The sequence below is a fragment of the Lepidochelys kempii genome, chromosome 6 (genome assembly GCF_965140265.1).
Source record: "Lepidochelys kempii isolate rLepKem1 chromosome 6, rLepKem1.hap2, whole genome shotgun sequence".
Classification (NCBI taxonomy): Eukaryota; Metazoa; Chordata; order Testudines; family Cheloniidae; genus Lepidochelys; species Lepidochelys kempii.
Window position 1 is genome coordinate 88,516,365 of NC_133261.1, and position 27,856 is coordinate 88,544,220.

Consider the following 27,856-nt stretch of genomic DNA (forward strand, 5'->3'; position numbering starts at 1 on the left):
CCCCGTCACCCCTCACCCCGGTTGCTTGTTTTGGTGGAGTTTGTAATAACACTGCTCCCGGAGCAGCTCTAGGAAAATGTCTGTTAGGAGATCTCAAATACACACGCATCCTTGTCAGTTTCATCGAGCAGTGGCTGGGTGAAGTGTGCCCTTTTGATTGTATAAATCAATCGTCCTGAGTAGCATTTCACTGCAATAAGCTCACTCCCCGGCATGAATATAATATCTATGTGTCTATATATGCGCCAGGAGTTTCGGTATTAGCGGAATGACACCACATGAACGCTTTTTCTCTGCGGCCCCATGACATCCAGCCTTTAAAACACACATACAGGGGGCTTTGTCCTTTCTGAAGGTCAGATTTAGGCATTTTATGTACAGAAATGTTCTACTTACCATCCAATTATCCCTATTTGAAGGCGTGCTTTTCAATCGCTACGCTTATTGGGGAGTGGGTTGGAGGGGATTTAGTTTCTGTCAAAAGTCAATCAACACATAATGAACAATTAAAAGTAATTTTGAATGGATCGCTGGGGTGACTGTTTTATTTTACTTAATTTTTAATACGGTTGAAAAGTTTGGGATTTAAATCTCATTTAAACAACAGGGAGTCCGGTGGCACCTTAAAGACTAACAGATTTATTTGAGCATAAGCTTTCGTGGGTAAATATCTTAGTCTTTAAGGTGCCACCGGACTCCTTGTTGTTTTTGTGGACACAGACGAACACGGCTACCCCTGATAAATCTCATTTGGTGTCTGTTGAAATGTCATGGTGGAGAAAAGTATCTTTTTAAAGCAATATTTTTAAACATAGATTCCGGCTGAGATCTCTACAGAAAACGATAGACTGACAGTGTGAGTGTGGATGTGTCTTGTGTCACATGCGTCTGGGTTGCCATTCAAAACTAAGCAAGCCTCAACGATCTAGTATGAGGGATTGATGTGCATTTGGTCTTTAGTAGCCAGAGCAAATTCTTCGTGCAATTCCAAGTGGAGGAAAGATCTCGAGTGAGAACAGGAGGGAAATGCATTCACTAAGGGTCTGATCGAACTCCCATTGAAATGACGGGGAGATTTGCCATTTACTTCAGTGACTGGATCCTGTTCTAAGCCACCGGAGTTTAGGTGAGTAAGGACTCCTGGATTGCTTCTCGGTACCAAAGATATCGATGAAGGCCCTTCCCAAAGGCACTCACCGCCAGTGTGTCTATGCCTGCCCCTATCCGTCCCTATTACTGAAAGATGGATCCAACCAGGAGGCCAGATCCTGCATGCTCTGTGACCTCCAAATGCCCACTGACTGCCATGGGAGTTTCGCCCGAGTTCGGCTAGCAGGACTAGATCCTAAATTTGTAATTGAGAAGGATCAGACTTAAGACAGGAGGCGGGACCTCATTTTGGTAAAATAGGCAAAATCAGATAAATAGCAGCACTATGGAATTACTCCACCAGCCACGGTGCATGGGAAAAGATGATAAGAAATACTGTCAGGCACTCACTAGTGCTAATTCGGTACAACCTGTTTCCTACCGGAAATACATTAAAACAGGTATTGAGAACTGGACAACACAAAAGAGCCATGTGTAGCGAGACAAGACCACCGCACACAGCCTGGCTTAACTGTAGCTCAAATGCTCAACAGAGCAGACCCGTGGAAGCCTTTACAGTGTGATATTAGTATAATATATGCACAGACGCTGACCTTTCAGGGGAAACCATCCATTTAAACGTGGGGATCCCGTCGATAACCTGCGGGTGGCATGCAAAGAAAATCACTGGTCAGTCTAACGTCTTCCGCAGATATAATATACAACAACTTGGGCCTGATCTAAGGCACCCGCCAAACTCCCCTGGCCTTGAAACGGGAGCAAGATCCGGCCCGCACGTTGCTACAGCACGGTGCAGTTAAAAAGAAACAGATTTATTGCATTAGCCGGCCGGGCTTTCGCGTGTCACCCCTGGACATGCACCCACTCGGCGTTTCCGTTGTTCTTAGGTGCGTGTGCTGGCTGCTTTTCTACCCCACCTCTCTCTTATCGGTTCCCAGTAATATCCCTGGGATCAGCTCTGCTCCTGAAGCGGTGCGTTGCACCGATGCAGGTTTGCCTAACTGGGACTCTCCGACTGCACAGCTCCACTGGGAGCAATGGGATTTATCCGCTCTTTGGGTCTAACAGCCCCCTACATTCACAGTTATTCCGCTTGGACGCCCCCTGCGCTTTCCCCCAGGCGCCCCACGGACTGCTCGGACTCGAGCAAGAGCCACTTGTCCTGTTTTCTTTCCCGTGTGCAAGCCTGCTCATCTCAGCCCCACCACCGAGCCGCACAACGGCCGGGGAAACTTCCCAAGCGAGCGGCGGTGGTACCCGCTGCCGGTGCCGGCCTGCTCGGAAGGAAGCCCCCTTCCTTCAATTATTTAATTATTTTGTACCTGAAATTAATCTTTTGCCAGGCAGTGGTCAACAGGCTGTTGTATATGATCATGTTTTCCTATTCCTCTCGGTTCCCCCTGCCCTCTACCGACTCACTGTGGCTGTGACCTTTGTTATTTCAGCCCACACTCAGCAGTTAAATGGAAACAAGTTGAGCACGTTCACTTCTGATAAACATTATCCTTAAACCACTGGAGACCCAAGCAGAGTAAACGAGCTTTTCCGACAGGACCACATCAGGAACACACATTGAGAAAGGAAAAGAAACCGAATATCCAAGGGATCAGAGGCGGGGTCGGGGGGGGGGGGGTTAGACAGGTTGGAAGACACTGAGAGAAAAAGGCACAATGCGAATAAAATAGTCCACACACAGACCTAGATTGGGAGAAACACAGGCAGAGTTGGGGAGAAGACTCTAATGAAGTCAATGGGAGTTTTGGGGTGCTCAAGGAATGCAGGATTGGGCCCTAAATCGCAACGCTAACTGCTAGGACAACTCAGTCTGACACTCTTCATTGTCTTTATAATTAGAATAAGAAAAGACACCAAGAACTAATGGGTAACAACACAGAAAACGATCACACATGCGAGGAAACCTGAAGATTATCTGTGCACTTCGCCATACATTGTGTAAGGCCCTAGTTAGGTCATTACTTACACAGACATTTAGCAACGATCTAGCTTATTTAAAATACATTCAGTTGGTTAAAATGAAAATTGTGTTTGGAGAAAAAGCCAGTCTTGTAATGGATTAGTCTATATATTAGATTTCGGAAGGGAGTAGATAATTAATTCAGATCGGAAGTTTTCTGTACATGCACTCCAGTGTATTGTTAAATTACATAATTAGCTTTGATTAATGCTGTATAAGTGTTCCACACATCATTGCCTTCTCTTTTAAAAAAATACACAGAGCACATCAACATACAGTGGCAAAAGGACTTCTGATTCACATTAAAGCCTCTAGAAAGATCAATTTTAACAGCATGCAACGGCGATGGTAAATGTGTGAGAATTGTAGTGTGAGGTATTGGTGAACTTTCACAAACTGAGGAAATCCCACAATTTACAACTAAGATATTTTGAACGTGCAAATCACATTGCTGGCACATAAACGCAGTGCAAAATACGTATCAGAGATCAAATGTATCAATATTCCGAATCTTTTCAAAAAGTCCACAAAGTGACCATGATCGCCTCCCCTCCATCAAGAAATAGTTTCAACGTGCAATTGACTCCTGTCTTGTTTCCGGTATTATCCTACTCATTCCTGATTGTGCAGATTCACTAGGGTTTAAAATAATACTGCAAAGGAAGACCGAATATCCATGGAAATTCTATTCTGTCTTCTCACAACCTGCCGCCTTAAAAATCCTCCTCGTTTAATATTCCGTTTGAAAATGATATTTGGAAACAGTTCCAACACACTGCCTTCTGGGCCGATCCGATTTCTTTTATTTTCCGAGTTTATGTTTCAGTCTAATTAACGGATTCTATTTCTTCTCCATTATATAGCATTTACACATCCTATTCCTGCTAGATTCTACTTCTAAACGTAAATTTGAAAGGACAATATCAGAAAATCCTGGCTGGAATGGGAGAGTGCATAATCTATGCGTGTAGTATGACATATGTGCGGAGTGTGTGTAAGTATGTACACAAACGTATCTAATGAATCAGACAGGCAACAATGCCAAACAAAACACATTCGCACACACACACCCACACCGCATGAAACGCAAGTACTCCAGCGCCTACCAACTTTTTCTGGCGATTTTCTTCTATTAATACCAGTCTTAGTGTTTTTGCTAAAGTCAAAATCAGGCATTTACATCTTACAATTAAACAGAATGGAACACTTAAAATAGGAATGAAAAATATAAATTGTCTTTTTTTTTTAATCACGCAGCACGAGTCTATGGAGGTCACACACAATGATCCCCCTCCCCCATCTGAACACAGACTGTGGCATCCACGTGTTATGTATACAACTCACAGATTCATGTGGCTTTCGTACATGCTTTCAGTTCATGACAAAAATAAACTTACCTTTAACAATCACAACTCTCTGGGACGTATGCTAAATAATATATTCACTTGTTAAAAGGCTTTTATTTTAAAATTACAGCAGAATCATGTAAAGACACACAAATCTCCATTACCTGCAAAATAAATGATAAAGAGCTCTGCATTTTTCAAGACGTCGCTGTTATTCCTCGGTGAAACTGCTGACTCCAGTTATTGGATATCAACATCGACGTACTTCTCTGTCTGGTCATTCATTGTGCAAATAGCAATAGCCAGAGAAAACTTGCATGAAAGAAAAGGCAGGCGTACCTACAAACTTTGAACAGATTGCTTTCTCTAAAGAGATATGACCGAAATATTGGCACCGATGACAATAGCCTAGGAAAGGTATCACCAGCCCCGCAAGTATGTAAACTCGAACTAACAGATCGGATACACACGTAGAGACAGGACCAACTGATTTTTCTACAAAATAATGCCTTACTACAGTGCTATCATTAAACTATTCCTCAAATTTCCTATATTAATTTCACTCTCTGTGCGACTTACCACTACGTAGGTATTTAATATTCGTCTCTATTGTATTAGGAATCCAGGTGCTGAGCATGCCTGCAAAAGAAAGCGGAAGAGCCTTCCAGGACTATGCTGTCTATCATCATCGAGCACCAATTGGGAGCCCTCTTTTCCTTGGCTCCGCCCCGTGGAGGGGGTGTGCCTCTGGTGACTGATAGACTGAGATGCCCGGCCCAGCTCAGCCCAGCCCACGTTGCTGTGAGATTGAAATGCAGAACTCAAGTCTCTTTCATCGGGAAACAGACTTCCTTTTAGCCTTTTTCCTTACGTTCTTGCTATCTCCTAGAGTGGAAATCAGAGGGACCCGTGGACTTTTCCAGCCGGGATTGCAGGAGGCCGGGAGACTGAATCTGTTGTTAAATTCCCTTTTGGAAGATTAGTCTCATTGGTGTCCTGCTCAGAGCAATGGGTAAGTGGCTGGAAACTGCAGGCGGGTTCAAGGGCTGTCAAAAGGGAGAGCACCAGTGTGAGATCATGTGCAGCCGCAATTTGCTTATTGACTTTGTTCGTGTTCCTACAAGTTGTAGGAACACGTTAAGGGTCAGCAGCACAGAATGGAGCAAGCTAATGACTGGTTGGTTTATTATTAATGTTATTATGAGAGTACTGGACGGTTGCAGCCTAACGGATGATTTGAGCCTGTGTGGCACATTGTATATTGTTGCTGACATCGATAGCGCAGCGGTGTTAAAAAGTAACACGTTTGCTTCGCAACGCGGGGCTAGTCGTGCTGCTAACAAAGAAGTATGAACAGGAACAAACAGCACTAGAATTGATCTTTTTCTTTAATTACTACTTTCAGGTTCCCTCACCTTTCACGTTTTTGCAGAATTGTCCACTAATTTCGCTGGCTTTCCCCTCTCTTTTTAGGGGGGAGATAAAGAAACTTGTCTGCTTGGGTGATCTCATTTTTCACCTCTGGAATGTGCATTCTGGACTATTTTTAATGGCACAAATCAATGTGCATTGAAAATGTTGCCACGGATTTTTTTAAATGTCAGCCGCATTAGATTAAAACCATTGTAAGTGAAGTGACCGTGGCGCGTTCCCTCTAACCGGTGACATCTGCCTTTTGAGGATTAATAGTCGGGTGTGTTAACCGGCCCCCCGTGAACCGTTTGCCGTGTCAAATGTGTTTGTGTGTGTGTGTGTTTGCTTGCAGAACCTGCCTTTGGGGAAGTGAACCAGCTCGGAGGGGTGTTTGTGAATGGGAGACCCTTGCCCAATGCCATCCGGCTCCGGATTGTGGAATTGGCCCAACTGGGCATCAGACCCTGTGACATCAGCCGACAACTGCGGGTTTCCCATGGCTGTGTGAGCAAAATCCTGGCGCGCTACAATGAGACTGGCTCCATCCTACCAGGGGCGATCGGAGGCAGCAAGCCTCGGGTCACCACCCCTACGGTGGTGAAACATATCCGGACCTACAAACAAAGAGATCCGGGCATCTTTGCCTGGGAGATTCGAGACCGACTGCTGGCAGATGGTGTGTGTGACAAGTACAATGTGCCTTCGGTCAGCTCCATCAGTCGGATCCTCCGGAACAAAATTGGAAATCTCTCTCAGCAGAGTCACTACGAGTCCTACAAACAGCATCAGCCCCCTCCACAGCCTGCTCTGCCTTACAACCACATATACTCCTATCCCAGCCCCATCACTGCTGCAGGAGCCAAAGTGCCAACCCCGCCGGGAGTGCCAGCAATCCCCAGCACCATGGCTATGCCTAGGACCTGGCCCTCTTCCCATTCGGTCACGGATATCCTGGGGATCAGGTCCATAACAGACCAAGGTAAGAAAAGAACCGAAGACGACACTTCTTAGTCACATAGAAATACTATGTTGATAACAAAAGAGAGCCCCTTAACGCCTAATTTCTGGGCATTTTTCTTCGAATATTTCGACTTTTCTATTTCAAAGCAGGAAGTCTCCAATTCTTGCAACGTTTAGTGATACTTTCATTTATTTATCTCCACAGTTTGTAAACTATATTTTCTCCAGCACACACTAAAGATCAGGAACACATTTAATGGGCTTATGATTTTTGGACGTATAATACATAATGCAATGACAAAGGTTGACTTCAGCAATGATAATTTAGCTGAAGAACAGACAGCGTGGGCTAAAAACATTGGCACGTCCACATTAACTCTCTTTCTCTATATCATGTATCATCACATCTATGGCTTCCTTATCAGTCATTAATGATATAATGAGCTCGCATGCCTTCTGTGTATTACATATATTTGTTACCAAATCAGGCATTCGTAAGTGAAAGCATCTTGAAATTACAGAGAAATTCAGTTTCTCTAGTTTTTGCAATCAGGCCAAATTTGCTCAGACGGGAAGTTCAAATGTCACCTAATTGCTTTCATTCTTATGTTTTACTTTGTTTTCCTCCGAAGTGGTGGTCCAGGAAAACGAAACCACTGATACTTAACTTGTATTTGTCCCTTTCCAAGTGACTGCTTTTCTTCTACGCTCCTTCTTTTATTTTCGCTAGAAACATTAGCTTCTCGCTGAACAAGTCTGTGATCTGCATCAAAAAAGAACATTTCCAAGTTTAGTTTTTGTCAAGTAACAAACATTAAATGGGATGAAAGGAGTGTATTTCAAAAATAACTCTGGGCTGTAGCTGTCTCTGTGTCCTGCTCTTGGAAATAGAGTTTGGCTTTCTATTTTCATGGCATGTTTTCAACTACACCCGTTGACTTCACAAGATATCAATATAACACACGCTCCAAATGCATTGGTGTCAGAAGGTTTTTACAAGCAAAGGCAGCCCCCGCATGTTGGACACAGTTTCAGAATATAACCCCCCCCCCCCGAAACAAAAAAACAAACCAAACGTATATGCGTGTGGAGCTGGATTTAGAAAATATACATGCTAGAGTATGTTCATTACACGGTGGGTGGAATGTCTGAAATGAACATTACAGGCAAAATTAAATTAGAAATTGAGAAGGTTTTCATGTTTTCTTCCTTTATTAACATCAGATTGGCAACAGGGCCTCTTAAGGTACCATTGAGTGTTTAGATTTCTTTCCTCCTCTGTCAGACTTTGGGATTTACAAGATTTACTACAATATACATTCTCCTCTCCCCCAAGCCACGGTTTGGACTGCTGAACAGCAGAAACTGCATACGAGGGTTGTTTGCTCTTGATTTGTAGGATAAATTGACCTTGCTGACATTTAAAGGAAGCCCCTATTCATGGGAAAGTGTGAGATCAGCAGAAAAGGGGGCTCGCGGAGAGAGCTCAGTTTCTTCAGACAACTTCAGGCTTGTGCCACGGACTGCATTTTCCCTTGCAAGTTGGTTAGAGAGGTAGCTTCTGAACAGAAACAGTTTAACACGAGAGCTCGATCCAGCTCCGACTCAAGTCAACCAGAGGGTTTGCTTTTGATTTCAGCGGGAACAGGCTTGGGATCGCAGCAAGGCACACTTCACCGCTCGGGGAGGAGGTGTTTTCGGAGAACCGGTACTCCGGGTCACGCCGAACAATTTTCGTTGCATGTAAATGTTACAGCCCCGCGAATCCCTAACAGAGTCATAGGCGTTTCAAATCAATGCTTTTTAAAAGTTTTTTTTTACTGGGGAGGGGTCATAATTCCGCAGTGCCAGAAGTGCGAACAACACGGCTCTCTTTTCCCTTTGGGGAAAAAAAAGTTACATTGTTCCCTTAAATCTACCTTGGAAATAATTATGTCAAGCACCCAGTTATTCTTACGCAATTTTCTCCTCTGAAATGACTTGGTGTCAGGGAAAGGTGATGATGAATGGTTCGAAACAGCCCTGGGGCTAGTGCTAATCGGTTGATACTATATGGGTTTCTTTGTATTTCGATTAAATACGGAAATGAAACTTTGAAGGTTTCGCCCCTCTAACTTATGATCGATCTTGTCTCCTATTGTCTTTCTTTCCCTTTGTCTCTCCTGTTTGTCAGTCTTCAACCCCCACCTCCAAAGAGAAACCCAACAGATTTTCTATAGAGAGTGGGGTGGCAGGGTGGGGGTGTACACACCTAGAGGTATGCACGCCCACACACACTTATATATACCAATTTACACGTACAGCGATTACATGTATGTAAAATATATGTGATTTACACACATGCTATATACTTTACACATCAAGTATTTGTAAAATAAAATGTTATAAGGACTTACTCCTTTTTCCAAACAAGCACCAGAAGTCTCCTTCACATTACCGAAAGCTGTAACTCGGTTTCGGGCCATTTGGGGAAGACGAGTACCGCCTATTTAGTACAGAAGTGGAAATGCTATTAAAATATCTTTGAGGTTTAACTTCATAAAGCAGGAGACGTGCATACGTACCTGCATCTCAGTTTTCTCCCCAGGTTTTTTTTTATTCTGGGAGAAGAAGGAAATCCAGCTGTTGTAAATGTTATAAATAGGTGTCCGCTGGTGTCAGGCCGGATCAGTTCTTTTTCTTGATTGCGTGGATAGAAATAGGGAGGATTTGTCACTCAGCTGAGACGGTCTTGCCAGGAGCTGGAGCAGGAGCCCTTTTTATAGTGGGGGTGGTGAGAGCCATTGAACCAAACTGTAAACCCTGGCTATGATGGAAACCACTTCAAGTAAAGGGGCGCTGCAGCCCCCCCCCGCCACCCCCACGAGTTCCAGCACCTATGAACGGGAGTTCTGGCCTCCGGTTTACTGGGGTTCTGGGTCACAAGTACAGTTTCAGAGCGATTTCTGGTGTGTGTGTTTGTTAGTGGTGAGCAGAAGGCACAGCCTGTAATCACACATAGCAATTCCTGCCACAAGCCCACTGCCTTGGCACTTCCCAGCTCGTTTTCGGAATCTCTAACGAGCCGCGCCTGTGTCTCCCAACAGTGAGTGACAGCTCGCCCTATCACAGCCCCAAAGTGGAAGAATGGAGCAGCCTGAGCAGAAATAGCTTCCCCCCTTCGGCCCAGCATGCTGTGAATGGACTGGAGAAGAGCTCCCTGGAGCAGGAGGCCAAGTACAGCCAGGTAAAGGAGACAGCGCTTGCTAACCTCAGGCGGGAGGGCTGCACGGTGGGGGGAGCTTTTCTCCTTTCTGTCTGCAAGAAGGTTGCCCGGCTGGATTTCTAATGGCTGGCTGCAGACGGGCCCAAACTCTCCACAGGCTTCTGGGCTCAGCCTGGCTACAGTCTCAAGTCCCAGATCTCAGCACTGTGCTGATCTCTCCTTATTCACTGCTGTGTTCTGTACTGGGCCGGTTCCCAGGACCGTCCGGGCTGCTGCCGAGTCTGGGTGTCGGTACGATCCCTCCTCTGTACCCTGCCATGTTAGGTGCTGGCTTGTTTAAATGTGCATGAAAAGTCCGGGGAAGAATAATTATAACGCTCTGTAAAGGAACAAGGACCCCGTTCTCCCCCACAACCAAACCATAACCCAGCTGCCAGACCCTGGACTGGAGTCCTACCGCTTCCCAATCCGCCTCGTTACCACGTGCGGGAGTCCCCGTGGATCATGGCCCAGGGGGTGTCGAGCTGTATGTGGCTCAGGCTAGGCTCTGATCGCTGCAATGATAAATAATAATAATTAACAAGGTGCCTTTGCCCAGGCGTCTGCACTCTTCAGATTTAATCTCAGCCCCAAGGCCCGCTCCAATGGAGGGGGGAAGGGGGGTCAACTGCACGGGCGATGCGGACTCCGCCTTCCGCACAGGGAGCCCTGGGGAAGGGCCGGTTCAGGCCGCTGGCGAAACGTCACGAGGCCACTCCTCGGTGCCGGGCTGAAACACCCAGCTCGCCTAGGGCCCGATCCTGCTCCCATTGAAGCCCCCGGGAAATCTCCCCCGGGAACAGGATCGGGCCCGGGAGCGCGGAAATCCCGGGCGCCTTTCCGAGCCCCTGGGCGATGCTGACCCGACACATCTCGGGGGTGGTGTTAAGAAGGCGGCCTCCAGCTGCTTCCCTCTCCTGCCCCCCAGGCCTGGGCAGCGGTGGGACAGCCGCGGCGCCCCTGCAGCGCGTAGGAACCAGACACATCTTAACTCCCCTCCTCCTGCCCTTGGCGCAAAGGTCCCCGAGCTCTTCTGCGCCCCGCGCCCGCTTTGCCAGCCGGCCAACAGGCCGAGCTCGCTCCAAGCAGGGCCCGGGGGTTCTCCAGCCCCGCTCCGTATTCACGGCAAACACCCGGGCCCCGTTTTATCCGCTTCCGAGCCGCAAGCTCCCTTTGCCCCGCACCGAGCTCTGCCCTCTCCACTGCAGCCCGCACAGCGCGGGAGCCTGCTGGCACCCAGGGCACGCCAGCAGGGACCTGGCCTTGCAAGGAATCAAAAAGAAATAGCCGTCCCAAAGCTTGCTGGGAACGTGGGAACGCCACCCACAGGCAGTCAGTCCCCTGGGAAGCCGGCAATAGCCAGATCGGCTTGTGGGCATTTGTATAGCGACCAGCGGCTTCACCCCCTATTGTGAACTGGGTTGGGGGAGATGCACAGCGAGCAGCTGTGAGAGAGGCCAAGTTCCTACTGTCCATCTATCAATACACCTCACAGTTGGATGTTCACTAAGTGGATTTACCTAGAGAACAGAGCTAGATTTCTGACCCCAGGTATTTTAAGGGTAGCTTGGTTAGAATTCAGACTCACTGCCTTAAAAAGAATCATTCCCAATATGCATTTAAACATATTGAAAATTCAGGCCATATTCAGCAGGCGATGGAATAGCTTGGAAACAGGGGATACAAATTGCTTCTTTGTTTGGTTAAGCATTTTTACTCCTAAATATTCTATTTAATTCCTATGCTTTTTCTTACAGAACAATATTAGAAACAGTTGTCCAACTTTTACATTTGCTGATAAGGGATCAAATCATGCCCCCAGGGATAAGCTTTAAATATGACTGACCGGGGTAGCACATTTGTAACAACATTTTTTACACACAGTAAAAACACATTTCGAAACCACAGCGCATTTCCCAAAACATGTTAATTCTGCTCTCTGTGCAGAGTCTGAAATTCATGCAGGGGGTGACTCTACTTTGTTTTGGGAAATTCATGTCCTATATTCAAATTTTGTTATAGTTGGAGGGCAGCATTTTCAGAAGCGTTCAGTAAAGGTGTATGGCTTCATTTTTGGATGCCCACTTTGAATCACTTTTTGCCTGATTTTCAGAGCTGAGAGTTCTCCACCCTTTTGAAAATCAAGCACGAGGTGACTAGAGTTGGGCATCCGAAATGCGATGCTCACAAAATGAACGAACGCTTCTGAAAACATAACTGCATAGGTTTAATGGAAAAAGCGGTAGGCCCCAAATGTGAGCAACTTTTTTATTATGTTTGCTAACACTATGTACAGTGGTGCTGGAACTAAGGGTGCTGCTGCACCCCCTGGCTTGACACAGTAACAACAAACACCAAATACATGGTTTCCATCATCAGCACCCTCAATATAAAAAATGTTTCAACACTTCTGACTATGTAAAGCTTTTCTTAAAACTAGACTATTTTTCCCAATTTCAAATAATGCTAGCAGCCCAACTAAGAGTTGTGATTAATGAAAAAAGCTTTAATGAATTAATTTAATTTCCAAGCTTCTAGTTTTATTAAAATAAATAGTGCATATGCAAACCAGTTAGCGAAAAATATCTTGCCATTGTCCTTTTAAGAACAGCTCAGCCCTGTATATAATGGCTTAGGCCCCCGATCCTTCACACACTTATGCACATGGGTAACTTTATCGTGTGACTAAATCCACAGAAGTATTTGCAGGATTAGACCCTGGCCTTGTAAACTGCTGCTTCTATTAGGTTTTCAGTCACCTTAACAGATGAGCTAAAGAACCGTGCAACATAAATTGAACCTTACAATTGTTTTCCACACGAGCGTAGGAAACTGTATTTTATGTCTCATCCTTTCACTATATATGCTTTTGTATATGTATATAAATGTTCTGGTGGAAACACCAATATTATTTAAAAGTTACAAACAACCTAGAAAGTGGACTACAAAAATTACTTTCAAAATGTAGAAAATAAAAAAAAATGGGGGCAAATTCTACACTATTAATAAAGTTGTGTCCACTTAACACATGTATATTGTCCACAGGATATAAAGGCTATGAAAGGCCAAAAAATAGTTAGCAGTTGTGGAAAATGTCATTTTCAGAGCCGTGCATGTTCAAAAATAAAATAAAAATAAAAAGTACTGCTGAGTACTTTTAAAAATATCTTTTTCCTAGAATAGTTTGTGTAGATTAAATCTGTTTTTGGGAAGCCCTAATTTATATTCTGGGCTACTTACAGTATAGTGTTCTTGCTTGTTTACCATAGTATTAATGAAAATGTGTATAGCTGCCTTAATTCATAAATTGGCTACTTCTGTGACCCAGAGTATCCTGGAAAGGAAATAAATGCCCAAGAAGAACGTGAATTTTTTTTTTTGCAGTTTTGACAAGATTCGTGGTTTGAACAGAACTTTTCCAACAAGGTACAAAATGGATTTCAGATTGAAAGCTCAATGCACAGGCAATTTTCGTATCCGTTTGTTCATTTGGGTTGAAATTCACCCAGCGCGATATGTCTGTGGTAAACATTCTGTGGCAATTAAATCCATCAGCAAGACTGTGAGGCATCTCCACACCTGTTGCAAAGGGAGAACTGCCTGAGTAAACTGGCATGGGCAGGAGGAGAGACCCTTGGGTCTGCACTTATGTGGATGCAGGGTGAGGGTACCTAGAATCGATGGAGTAAGAAGTTTCAGCCGGTATTCATGCTGCACAGAGACTACAGTGAAATACATGCGCTGCCTGTGGGCTACTGGGTGAATGCCATTCCAAGGGGTTCCCTGCACAAATCCTGTTTACTGAAGCTCTATCCAGAGGGGGATGAATGTGCATTTTCACCCATAGAACAGAAGTGATTGGTCTAAAATAAGAGATTCAACCCTGTGCTCCAGTTTTACACCAACATAACTAAAGTCAACAGTGCTTCGCTGGCCTAAAACTAGAGTAAAACAGTGGGGAATCAGGCTCTAATGAGAGTTTGAATTGCAGAACAAGGGTGGGGAGAATGTGCCACACTGCATTTCCATAAAGGGTTGAGTGGGCGATGAGAATACAGCTATTACTGATTATCATTATTTATAATTTGTTACGCACCAACAATGTACAAGACACAGACTGTGGTTCCCCTTTGTACCATTTGCACGGGGGAGGGGGGGAGAATGCCTCAGTCTGATTGGCTACCCTTACTCCTGTGGAGTGCTTCTTCACTCCACAAGTAGACCAATGGAAAGTCACTCCACATGAGAAAGGGTGGCAGAATTAAGCCCGAAATAAGGTTTTTGTATACAGTGCTGCAGTTTTTGCTATATTTACTTGTTCCATTCTTGTATAAGCAACAGAGTCATTTTAATGGGCCAGATCTTGCAGCTTTTATTCAGGCAACACCCTTTGCAACATGTAGGTGGTGCAGAGTCTCCTTTGCATACTGCCCTTCAGTCCCCACTCGCCACACATCAATGGGAATTTTGTCTGAGTAAGGACTAAAGAATGAGGCCAAAAATCTCCAGATTTTTTGTCCTTAGCCATCACATGCACTTGAAACAAAATCTACTTTTCACATGTACAACATTTTAAGCTCTCCACATTAATAATTTTCTTGTGTCTTTGGAACCCAAAACTGTGTCCTATATTTGAGCTTTGACAGCTTGAAAACTTTGGCTGGCACGTTCTGATTTTGCATCAAAAGTTCCGTAGCAAATCACAGAGATGTCTAGTAATGCTCCTATTGATTTTTAATTAACTGATACCTCCAGTCTTAGATTGTATGCAAGCAATTGAATTATATTTTCCCAGTGCATCATTTTACACACTTTTATAGCCAAAGCAGCTTTGCAGACAGCACAGTCTGAGCACAGTGGAACCTGAAGTGGAAAATAGATTTTTCTGGGAATGTGACAGTTTTGGTTCACAAATGCCTCACATCTTTAAACTCAGCAACACAACCACATATATGCATGAAAACATACTTTATTAAGTGTTGAGGGTAATTATTGTCTGTGGACATTGATACAAAAAAGTGAACATACCGTGCATTTAAAGAAAAGTGATTTCAGGGTTAAGCCGCTTGTATACACAGTTGCTTTTAGGGAAACTAATTGAAATCCTTGTGGAGCTAAGATAAATAGAATTCCATTTGTACATTGCATTTGAAATGAAGATGTTTTATAAGCATGAACAGTTTGTAAACTGCAATATTAAAAGGCCTAGGTCTTGAACAGACTAATTTTATGGAAGCACAAATTGAATAGTACTAAAGTTTGTATTTGCACTTCTATAATAAAATTAATGCAAGGATTTGGGTTAGGTGTACATATAATTAGTGGAGTGTTAGGCAAATATTATCACAATACTTTTCTCAGAATTTATTGTTATGGATATTGCAGAAAGAAGACATGCACATTTGACTAGAATGGCTGCTACTTTCTTAACAGGCCAACATTAAGGACTAGTGTCTAAGGACAGCTATCCTGCAAGTTAATTCTGTTGCGGTTTAAATACAAGACAGCACAAAGCTTTAAGCAAGCAAACAGGCTGGTTTGCCAACGGACTGGTTTTGTTAGCTTTTTATTTTTTTTTTTTTATATTTTTTTTGCGCATTACATTTTTTAATAGATAAAAGGAATACATTGACTTTGTTTAATATTTTTATTTATTAATTTTTATTTACTGCATTTTTTGCTTTTGGGCCTTGAGCCCAGTTTTGGGAAGCTTTTCACGGTTTATGTTATTTGGGCGAGATTTTAAGGTTTATGCCTTTGAGAGGAGCTGTGTGTGCACTGCTCCTACACAACACTCCGGGTGTGCCCTGAATGTTGCCAAGTGCATGAACCTTGTATGAATTCTACATAATTCTGTTCTAAGATCTGATTCAAAACCCACTGGAGTTAGTGAAAAGACTCCCATTAACTTAAATGGGCTTTGGATCAGGCCCTGAATAAGGCCCCACTCTAGCAAATCAGAGACACTATTAACGGCTAGAGCTTACACATACTAATATGTAAGAAGCCCTGCTCTCATCCTGAGAGCTTCACTCACCCACAGCCAAACCTTTTATCAGCTATTGAGCATTCACTTTCACAGCCAAACCTTTATCAGCTGTTGAACATTCACTTCTGGAATTTTCAGGAGTTACTGTTCCATCCTCCCAATTGCACCGAGATTCGGAGGTCATGAACTCCAACCTCTTATATCGTAGGGGAGAAACTTTCATATCCAGGCCTCCATTTTAGGGCAATAGAGGGCAAATAACTGCAGATGCAATTCTGCACCCATAATTACTTGCACCAACAGTTTAGGCCATGTAAATATCTAGGATCCTACTCTTTGGTTACAGTGGACAGTGTATTGTGGGTGCGGTGGGCACAGCACCACTAATTATTTTCATCCACAATTATTTGCACCCACAAAAAATGGTGACCCTAGTAAGAGTGAGCTGAATATTTAGCCCTAAATGTTTTGGCCTATTATCTAATCCTCTTACAAGGGTTACTTGCCACAAAATGCCACCAGCAAATTAGTTAGCTGGCATCCTCCACTCCTAATCAGACCCTGAACAGCTGGATTCATAAGTGAAGGTCCAGGGATAGACAAGTCCCTGCTAATATCCTAGAAATGCACTTTCTCCAGGCATCAAGTGTCCTGGGCACTCAGAACATGTTCCCGTTGGCTTCCCTGCCCAGTTAGCTGAAGGGATTATGCTGCCTATTCCTCCCTGAAAAGGGAGGAGTTTAGACCAGAATAGTCTGGCCTGGGGAATGACCAGTCCTGCTGTACTCTGATTAATTGCTCTACACTGGTTCCCACCATCAGGACATTGTCACCAAGGTGGATGATGGTGAGGTCTAGGCATCCATGTCATTGCATGTTGTGGATGAGCGGCATGAGCTGATCCCACTACATACACCTGATTCCTTCCCAGGTGGTCTGGATCGCACCCCATTCGAATCCTATTTGTGAGACCTGCCTATTACTGGCCACCTGCTTCCACGCCCAAAACACAGTGCCCTGCCCAACAATCCACATGGCTTCAGGGCACTCCACCGGGATGAAACTAATAAAGAAAGTCAGAGAGGTGAGTGAATGGTTGGCACCCAGGTTGGCTTCTGAGTGCCAACTGCTTATTGCCTGGACATCACTGTCTGGGAACTCAGTCATGGTAGTCAAGATCATGGCACCTATTCTGAAGGAATGATGAGCTTGACTGTTGAGGGATCCTCATCAGGACCAGATCCTCAGAAACATGGGAATTTGTTAGAAATCCCATAAGCCTTCCTGTGTTTGGAGTGCAGGAGAATGGAGGCAGGAACCTACACCTTGTGCTTTACGGCTGCCATGGCAATTGGGTAGCCAGTTGGGATTGCCTATATTCCCAGTCACAGGCAGGGGGCTCTGATGTCACCCTCATCAGTTTGTCAGCACCTGATAATTGCCCCTGCAAGCTTGGAGCCTTGCTGGACAATGGGAATGCTGGCTTTGGGTGGCGGGTCTCCACTGGGAGGGCAAATTAGTAGCACTGTTAATAGCTCTCCCACCACTCCTATGAGCCAGCAAGTCCTGAGGGAGCCCCATCTCCCTTATTTTCTCCTTCCTGCTGACCCCAGCGTGGTCTGACTATATGGTTAAACATACTATATCAGATAGATATTTTCTATAGAACTTGTGAGAACAATAGACTTTTAACTATCAATGTAGACAAACAAAACATTCGTTCTTTACCACGTATTATACAGATTTCATGGAGGTGCCAGTTGCAGTCCCATAGTTGGGGCTGAGTTTTAAACTTCTAGCATATCTAATTTCTTTGGAAATTTCATATAACTTTGCATCAAAGGGGGTCTGTAGGTTTACTAGATCCATCTTAGGTATTGGGAGAGCACCCAGCAGAGTTTCAAAGAAGAATGGCCTCCACTTCTATTGTATCATGTTCTGTAAATCGGATTTTGAACTGAAAATGCACACTGGAGCGAATGCACAATGCTCATATGTCACCTGCCTTTTAAGAATGCCACTGTCATGTCTGATGTTAGTAAAGGATTCAGGACAGAGAATTAGAATTCAAAATGATCTGGACAAACTGGAGAAATGGTCTGAAATAAATAGGATGAAATTCAACAAGGACAAATCAATGGTGAGTTGGAGCCGGTTCGCACCGGTTCACGCGAACTGATTGTTAAATTTTGAAGCCGGTTTAGAGCCAGTTGTTAAAGGGGTAGGCAAACTCTGGCCCGCGGGCCACATGTGGCCCGCTGGACCATCCTGTGCGTCTCGCCTAAGCTCTCAGCTGGGGAGCCCCCCCTGTGAATTTTTACACACCCGAGCCTTCGGCAGCACTTCGGCGGCACTTCGGCGGCGGGTCCTTCAATCATTCCGGGCCTTTGGCGGCAGGTCCTTCAGTGCCATCAAAGACCCGGAGCGACTGAAGGACGTGCCGCCGAAGGCTTGGAGCGACTGAAGGAACCGGTTCTTCAGCTTCTGGCAGCTCATCACTGGGACAAATGCAAGGAAAGGAATAATCAATGGCACAAATACAAATGACTGCCTAGGAAGGAGTACTGGAGAAAAGGATCTGAGGGTTATAGTGGATCACAAACTAAATATGAGTCAACAATGTAATACTGTTGCAAAAAACCAAATATCATTCTGGGATGTATTAACAGGAATGTTGGAAGAAAGACATGAGAAGTAATTCTTCCATTCTACTCAGCACTGATAAGGCCTCAATTGGAGTATTGTGTCCAGTTCTGGGCACCACACTTCAGGAAACATGTGGACAAATTGGAGAAAGTCCAGAGGAGAGCAATGGGTCCAAATGATTAAATGTCTAAAATACATGACCTATAATGAAAGGTTGAACAAAAATTGGGTTTGATTAGTTCAGAAAAGAGAAGATGAAGGGGGGACATGATAACAGTCTTCCAGTGTGGAAAAGATTGGTATAAAGAGGAGGGTGATAAACTGTTCTCCTTAACCACAGAGGACAAGACAAGAAGTAATGGGCTTAGATTGCAGCAAGGGAGATTTAGGTTAGACATTAGGAAAAACTTCCTAACTGTAAGGGTAGTTAAGCACTGGAACAAATTAGCTAGGGAGGTTGTGGAATCTCTGTCTCTGGAAGTTTTTCTGAACAGATTAGATCATACTTTGTCCTGCCTCAGCGCACAGGACCGGACTTGATGTGTGATTGAGGTCCCTTCCAGTCATACATTTCTATGACTCTATGACTGACCTTACCTGTGGTGGACTATAAGTGTGGAATCCACTCCACTGTGAAATCCACATTTCTTTTCTAGAAAAAAACACCCTGACGATATTCAATCCCCTTTCTCTCTCCTCCAAAAAACCGTAAGTTTTGTTTTTTTTATATGACCAATATTGGGTCTCATATGTGTTACCCTTTTATCCTTTATTTCTCTTTTACTACACTGTTGTTGTCATGCTCTCCTTGGGTCTGTTTTTAATGTGTTTGGCTTTTAAAGAAGGTGGTTTCACTTTTATTTCTGTTATATTTTGTTTTGGTGATGTTGTGCAGTGCCCCTGGAAACTTTGGGAGGGGGCTGTTGTTGGTGTGCAAATCAAATTTATTATTACTGTTTCTGAGAGAAGCTTTTTGCTCCCCTAAAGAGACTCAAACTTGGAATTTGATAGCCAAACGTAATTAAGACACGTCTTGATGAATATTACAACTGTAGTTACAAAATTCAATTAGTCTGATCCGACTTTATGTGTTATTTGGTGCAGCTGGAGCTGTCTATGAAAAAAGGGAAACAACTTTAAGTTAATAAAAAAGTGCATTAAATATAGAGGGTGGAACCTGCTCATTATTAAGAGAGTGGACCACATTTTATAATGAAGTAGCGTGAATGTCTCTTGGAGTTGCATTACAAAACATTGCATATTGAATTCTAGTTACTATGAACCTATACTGACAGTAAAGTTCTGTGAAAAAAATTACCTCACTTCAGAGAGATCCACTGTGTCTGGACAGCTAGTTAATTAAATACTTGGACCCTGCTCCTGCAAACATTTAAGCATAATTTTATTCATCTGAATAATCTTGTTGAATTCAAATGTAGGTTTGTTAACCTTGCTCCATGTCATGTATATATAAAGAGTAAACCAAGTAAATCCCAGCTCCTGAAAAGCTGTCTTCAGTTTTCACAGCCAGATACTTTGGAAATCAATGCAATTACATTTCCCCTGAGCAATAGACCAAATATAAAGCTACCACACTTACACTGTTAGAATTTTTAAATAATCTAATTTCAAATCTATTGCAGTCTAATATATTTACTGTGCTGAAATTGAGGTAATTTGAATTTGAAGACAGTGTTCTACCTCCTACTAGATAATCCACATTCTTTTCATGTTGAAACTTTCTTTTGAACATTGAAGTTGTTGAATGAAAATTTCCTTCCCCAGTTTTTAAAACAAATCTTATCCTGCTCCCAGTGAAATTAATGAGCATTTGTCTTTGACTTCAGTTGGAAACAGGAGCATATCCAGTAAAGGTAACTATTTCCAATATGCTGGATACACTACATTATAAAATACGCATAGATTTTTGGATCAAGCATAGTAATGAAAACTCAGCAAATATGGGGTTGCAGAATCCACTCTAAATAGACTACGCATGTATATCTGGCTATATTAGGGGCACAACTTGTGGTCAAAATTATTTTTCAGAAAAGTTCTTTTATGACGAGCTTTGTCATAAAAAGGCCAAGTACTGCAGTCCTTACTTAGAGCTCAGCTCTGTAAACTCTTACTCATGCAAGTAATTTTGACTTACATGAGTATCCCCCATTAACATCAATGGAACATTCATGAGTGTTTGTAGGATCATGTAATTTCTCCCACCAATGCCAAAGGCCTTAGTAATGACTGCAGAATTTAGCCCTAATTCTATTTACAACAATCACAACCAAATTTTTATTTTATGTTATTTATTTTAAAAGGTTAGAAGAAATGTATTTGTATTAATTGCATCTTTAGGCAATCCACTCTCCTAAAAGATTTCCATTACATACCTGCTGATGATGTTTTACTTGGAAAATTTGTTTACCCGTCCCTCGGGGATCCCATATGTTAGCTTGATTTATAAATCATATTTACCATCCAATTAAAGGGAGTGATTTAGCATGTTTGCTTCCTTTATATTTACAGTTTGCTTTTGATTGCTTCTAGTCACATTCCTGTAACCTCTCTGACTAGTTATACGTACATCAGGAAATACGTTAAACATATTCGGGGCATTTAAGATGATTTACTCTTACTGTCGGAAGACTAGATATGCAGCCATGCTCTCTGCTGTAGTTTTCCTTTGCTGTGGAAAAATTTACTCCTTCAGCAGCTACTTTGCAAATGTGTTTTCAGCACATTGGACGCACATTTCCAGTTTGCAGAAATTGCTCCAGCTTTTCATTTTGAAAATGAGCAGTGAGAAAATGTATTATTTGTGGAGTTATGGTAGCATGCCTATAATTAAGGTTGCTGGCAACACTCCCTTCTAAAGGCTAACTGCTGCTCTTAGAAAACCTAGTGTGATAACTTTGATAGTTTGTTTAGTTTGCTTTTGGGCGATGGCTCTACACTGGAGGATAATGTTAATGTGTAAAGTTTGCTGCTCCAAAGAGAGGCATTACATCCACACTGATATTGTGGTTGAGAGATAGCAGCACTGTTTACCAGAGATCCATTCCTATTGACCTGACACAGGCAAAACTGCATCTGATTTCAGTGGTTTGAAGCAAGACTACTGGATCGAGCTCATTAGTGTTGATAAACTTGGTAGTCGAGGAAGGCACTGTTTGCCCATGAAAAATGTTGTTTCTCAAGGAAGTTACAATTTGTTTTTCATAGGTGTTTAAAACACCTCTTCAGAATGAAAGCTCCAAAAACACCTTAGCCTAATGGAATATCACAGCAAGCACCAGAAGGATGGGTTGATGAGACAGAATAATGGAGGCAACTCTGTGAAAATAATAACCACTGATATTGTCCATCCAGAATATTATGATTTACAGTAACAGACATGAATGTACTGCAATAACTTTGCATGGTATTTTGCATACATTTTAAATAGACACAGTTCCTGCTCTAAAAAGCTCACAGTCATAGAAATCAACAAGGAAGATTTTGCAGGATCAGGCAATAAAGCAGGCACCAACAAACATATGTGTAACAGACAGACAAGGGGGTAAGGGGAGAAGGGATAAGAATTAAATCAAGTAAAAGTAATTGGAATAATTCACCGGTGGAACTCTGGATTTACACTGGGGTAACTCAGAGCAGAATTTGGCCCATGTGGTTTCTACAACCCAAGACTGGAAAAAATGAAAACCATCTAATGGAGATGGTGGAGACTGTGAGCTAAATAGGAGGGATTGTCTGAGGAATTTGTTCCTTGTCGCTTCAGAAAACACAAGCTAGAGACTGACCCTGCCTCACTGAAGTTAATGGAGTTTGTCATTGACTTCAATAGGAATAGGGTTGATTCTTAAGTATGTCTACACTGTAATTAGACACCTGCAGCTGGCCCGGGCCAGCTGACTTAGGCTCACAGAGCTTGGGCTAAGTAAGGGGCTGCTTAATTGCAGTGTAGACATTCGAGACAGGCTGGAGCCCGAGCTCTGGGACCCTCCCACCTTGTTAATTAGTCTGAACCCTGTGAGCCTGAGTCAGCTGACATGGGCCAGCTGCGAGTTTTTAGTTGCAATGTAGACATACCCTGAGTGGCCAAATGGCCAATGTAAGCTACTTGTTCCAAAGATTATTGAGAGTCAAGTGTCAGTCATTGGCCCCAATGTAATCTCAAATATATATATATATATACATAAAGCAAATAAAATGATTTGGCCAAATCCTCAGCTGGCAAAAATAAGTGCAGCTCTGTTGACTTCAGTGGAAAAATTCTGAATTGCAACAGCTGAAGTGCGATGTGGCCAACTATTTTTAAATTATTTTTAAATTTACACTAGTGTAAATCAGGTGTAACTCAGAGGAGCTGCACCTGTGTAAATTTGGTGGAAGCCAGAGCAGAATCAGGCCCTGAATCTTACAAGCACAGTGAGAGAACTTGTTTTGCTAAATTTACAAACCACTAACAAATCGTGGGTTCTATATTTTGAACATAACTCAGAATTGCTGAGGTTCTAGTTTCATTTTACTCTTGCAAAACATGAGTTCTGGGCAGATGCAACATTGGAAAGCAAATGTTTCCCGGGGTCTTCCTCAAAACAGAGCAGTAATTACCTTCCAATGAGATTATTATTTGTATAGCATAGGTTTCCATTCAGTTAGAAATACATTTGTTTGTTTTTAAAATTAAATGTCCCTTGAAAAACAATGGTTTAAATTAAAAGAAAAATATTTTTGAAACTTAAAAAAGTTTCATGAAACTCAGTCCTTTAACAAAGTTCTAAAGGTTTTGCAAACCCATAAACACCACAGGGTTCTCCCCCTCCTAATTATATATGTTTGGATTTTGGTGTTCATTTCCTCCTATTGAAATACACAGGTTGAATTATTCGTCCAATGCATACAGGGTCATGGAATGTAATCCCTTCCATTTAATTTGTAAGTGAATGTAGTGCTTGTAAGAACTGCCAGATTGACAGATGGAGATTCAAGCTCTCTGTTAACCCATACAAAGCAGAATACAGGCAGCATCAATGAAAGCTTCCTCTCACTGCCCCACCTATGTGCCTCAAACCTAATTTGGGAGTAGACCCATTTCCATGACAGTTTGATCCTTGGTCTCTTTGCTGAAACTTTGGATTAGAGTGCCAATTAGTGCCTACGGTGATGATGGTTTTGTGAGACAAAGACTGGTTAGTTAGGAACTAAAATGAGGCCAATTCATTTCATCAAAGAGGCATCAGATTGTAACAGTTTTTCAGTCATTATCAAACCCTAGGAAAGGTTTGAACTGGTGACCAATAGGTGAAAGGCTCCATATTGGACTACAAGTCACTAGTGCAATTACATTTTAAATCCCAAAGCAATGTGTTTGGGTAATATTATAATATATCAAATCATCAGGGGTGGGGTTTAAGACGGGGGGGGGCATGCGGGCTTAATTTGACTTTTACAAAATCAGGGTATATTTTTATTATTTATCTTTTATAAAAATGAATGGATCTGTAGTCAAATTTTGTTAATGAACCACCCAGGTAAAATATGCAGTGTAATTCAATAAAACACTGGAACCCTTTCAATAATTAAAATCCATGATTGTCTGTTTTATTCACTGGCATGGTATCATGCTAGGGAAGGTCAATGTAATGATATGTAAGAAGATGAAGTAAGTGTGCATTTGGGCCTAAGCATTTATAAAAAAAAAACCATGCAGTCACCTATCCTTGAATAATGCCTGACAAACTTATTTTAATGACATGGCATATTTTATTTGGTTCCAATTCTACTTACAATGCCAGATTTGCCTCACACAATACACAGTATTCAGTTCTGGAGTGCCAGTCCAGACAAAATTCTCAGTGACTTCAATTACAGTTTTGCCTAGGCAAAGCCTGTAGGACTGGACCCAACAGACAGTGGTTCTTGAAGACCAAAAGTTACACTGCTACCAAGCATAATTATTTTTAATTGTGTGTGAATGGTGTGAAAATAATCACCGTCACTGTAAATCGAACAGCGCATTAATATAGAAATGACAAAGTATCAGAGCACATCTTTGAATGACACCTTTGAATTCTAATCATCTCTTTTTTCCCCCTCAAGTAAGATGATGCCTCATGCAGTAGAATCTTCAACATATTTTAAGAGGCACAAAGAGAAGCAGTCAGCGTTTGAGACATTCTCTGAGAACATTCTGGAGAATGATATTCTGTACAGCAGATGCTAAACATTCTGTTGTCTTCCTTGTTCACAAAACTGGAGCCTTGTTGTTTCCCCAGATCTGCACACTGTGGGGAATCTGCCTTGGCTTGTGCAGAAGAGGTGGGGAGGGGAGTGAAGTGGTGATGTGGGGGATTGGTGGGAGACACCTGTTACCCTCTAAAATCTGTGGGGAATCCTTGGAAAGGGAATATAGACTTTGGTTGTATAACTTCTGCACAGAGCCACTCATACTTTTAAAGGGAAGAGTTCCAGAGGAAGCCCCCGGAACAGCATTTCATAGCAGGTTTCAGAGTAACAGCCATGTTAGTCTGTATTCACGAAAAGGAGGACTTGTAGCACCTTAGAGACTAACCAATTTATTTGAGCATAAGCTTTCATAGCAGTGCAGCTTTACTTGGAGCTGTACTGACTGGGAACCATTGAGGGGCTCACTGGGTTCCTGAGCTAGTGCAGAGGCATAGGATATCCATGTTTTGTGGTTTCATGGGAGTTGAGGGATTGATGACCAGTTTTCCCCATGTGGTGGGCAAGCCCCACACTCTTATCAAAAGAATTCAGAGGAAACTCCATGAGGGGCAATTGTCAGAGCTCTTCTTCCCCCTAGACCCCTGTCAGGCACAATTTCCTTCTCCCCATTTTATACTCACATTATGTATCTTTGTGTTTCAGAGCTTTATAATACATATCTAAGGGCTCCCCTGCCTGTTTCACTCTGGCATGGTAAAGTGCTTTCTGTTACCTTTAGGAAAAGCCCAAGAACATGGTGCAGAAGTGCATTTTATAACACCAGAGCAGGCATGGGAGCCCTCAGATACCAGAACATTAACTGGGGCTGAATTTCAGATCAAAATTTAGATTTGGAAAAAAATGGCAAATTCAGTGTCAGTTAAACATTTATAAATTTGAAAAACAATATGTTATTTCCACAGCTGTATAATTTGTGTTAATATGCCTGTTAAATACACAAGGCTGGATTCCTCTCTCTCATGCTGGTTTTACTGCTGTAAAACTTTAATTTGACTTCAGTGGATTCACTCCTGAATTTGATTAGTGTAAGAGACAGGAAAATCAGTCCTAACGGAGTTACACTGGTGCTAAATATATATGTGTGAGATCATAACCAGACCTTTACCATTTAGAAAGATCTAAAATGTAGATATAAATCTGAAATTTGGCCAGATGAAATCCAGAGAAGAGAAAAATAGGCAAAGTAGAAAATTTTAACATTATGTGAAGTTTTATTCAAAACAAAAGTCTGCCCCCTTTCTTACATCTCTGTGTTACACAGCTTGGCCCTAGTTCTGCAGAGCACTTAAGCACGTGCTTAAATCTAATTGCAGTGAATGGAAAAACAACACATGCTTACGTGCTTTGTTGAATCAGGACCCTAAATGCAGTACCCTTATATTTGAATAGAAAACTTCCTTCCTGAAAAAAACAACACTGACACGAAAATAGCACTACATGAATCAAAACCTGAGCAAGATAAAGGACTTCGCTTTGCATGTACTCTGATGAGGAGGCATCTGCAGTGTGTGAATTAAAACATTGACCATTTTTTCATTTAAAAAGGGTGGCATTCCCTTGTGAATTCCTCCTGTGACAGACTGAATGTCTCTCCCTTTTTATTTTAAATAGAAATCCTTACCATCAGCCATAAGTGCTGGAACTAAGGGTGCTGCCAGACCCCCAGGCTTGAGTGATTTCCATCATACACAGGGTTTACAGTTTGTTTCAATGGCTTTCAGCACTCCCACTATAAAAGTTGTTCCAGCACCCCTGCCATCAGCCTATATAAGCACCTAGCAAAAAATGGTAAGGCTCTTGCAATTGCCCTGTAATTGTTCTGCTCACTAAAGTCCCATTGAAGTTAATGGGAGTTGTGAGTAAAGATCATTTGCAAGAGCAGGTCCCAAAGATGTAGAAAAGGTTTAAAAAGACACCACGAATAATAAAACTAGGCACACAGATATCACTTTTCAGCTATACATCTAAACATACTTTACAAAGGCAGGTAAGTATAATTATCCCCATGTTCCAGATGGGAAAACTGAGGCACAAAGGGTGAAATCCTAGCCACATTGAATTCAATGGGAGTTTTGCTATTGACTTGAATGGGATCAGGAGTTCACCCAAAGCAAGCTGAAATGAATTGTCTAAGGTCACACAGCAAGTCAGTGGTAGAACCAGGTAGGTATAGAACCCAAATCTCCTTATTCTCTCACTCCAGTATCCTGCCCACTGGCTCTATCGACATGTGTACAAGTTCACGAGTATTAGGAGTTCATTCTTTCTGAAGCAGAAAAAAAATGTATCTTTATATTTTAGAACCTTTTTTTCCCTCTTTCCCTTTCAGGCACCAAATGGTCTTCCAACGGTCAGCGGTTTTGTCTCAGGACCAACTATGGCGCCTTACCCTACACCAGCCCAAGTGTCCCCTTATATGACATACAGTGCTGCCCCTTCTGGTTATGTGACCGGCCATGGTTGGCAGCATGCTGGAGGCACTCCGCTCTCCCCTCACAACTGTGATATTCCTGCGGCACTGGCATTCAAGGGCATGCAGACAGCCCGAGAAGGTAGTCACTCTGTCACAGCCTCTGCTCTCTGATACGAAACTCATTCTAGAACAACTCTACCTTTTCCCTTTCACTGGCTCAGAGACTGATCTTTTGTGTTGGTGACATTTACAGATTTCTCCCCATGACTTTTCTCCCACAAAATCTTTGGATTGAACTAGCCAAAACAACATAAGAAACGGATCCATGGGTTGTTGCCCTTGCACTGTTTTAAGTAAAGAAGATCTTACATCCCTCAAAGGGCTCATGGGACTTTCATTGGTAAAACCACCCATATTTATTCTAAGTCAACAAGAACTCTTTAAATGTGCAATTGTCGTTGAGATTGTGTACAAATCAATAAAGAAAAATCAATAGGGAAAGATATGC

General features: G+C 42.7%; 1 protein-coding gene across 1 annotated transcript; it reads left to right on the forward strand.

Annotated features, from left to right (window-relative positions):
• Positions 1-1,462: 1,462 nt before the first annotated feature.
• PAX9 (paired box 9) lies at positions 1,463-27,519 on the forward strand. The gene is made up of 4 exons (XM_073350346.1): positions 1,463-1,550; positions 6,197-6,823; positions 9,891-10,030; positions 27,265-27,519. Exons 1-4 carry the CDS (start codon positions 1,463-1,465, stop codon positions 27,517-27,519), a joined length of 1,110 nt encoding a protein of 369 aa, XP_073206447.1.
• Positions 27,520-27,856: the final 337 nt, after the last annotated feature.

Coding starts and splice junctions, on each gene's coding strand:
- PAX9 (XM_073350346.1), top strand. CDS start 1,463: ATGGGAAAAGATGATAAGAAATACTGTCAGGCACTCACTAGTGCTAAT. Junction 1,551..6,196: donor CCGGAAATACATTAAAACAG/GTATTGAGAACT, acceptor GTTTGCTTGCAG/AACCTGCCTTTGGGGAAGTG. Junction 6,824..9,890: donor CAGGTCCATAACAGACCAAG/GTAAGAAAAGAA, acceptor GTCTCCCAACAG/TGAGTGACAGCTCGCCCTAT.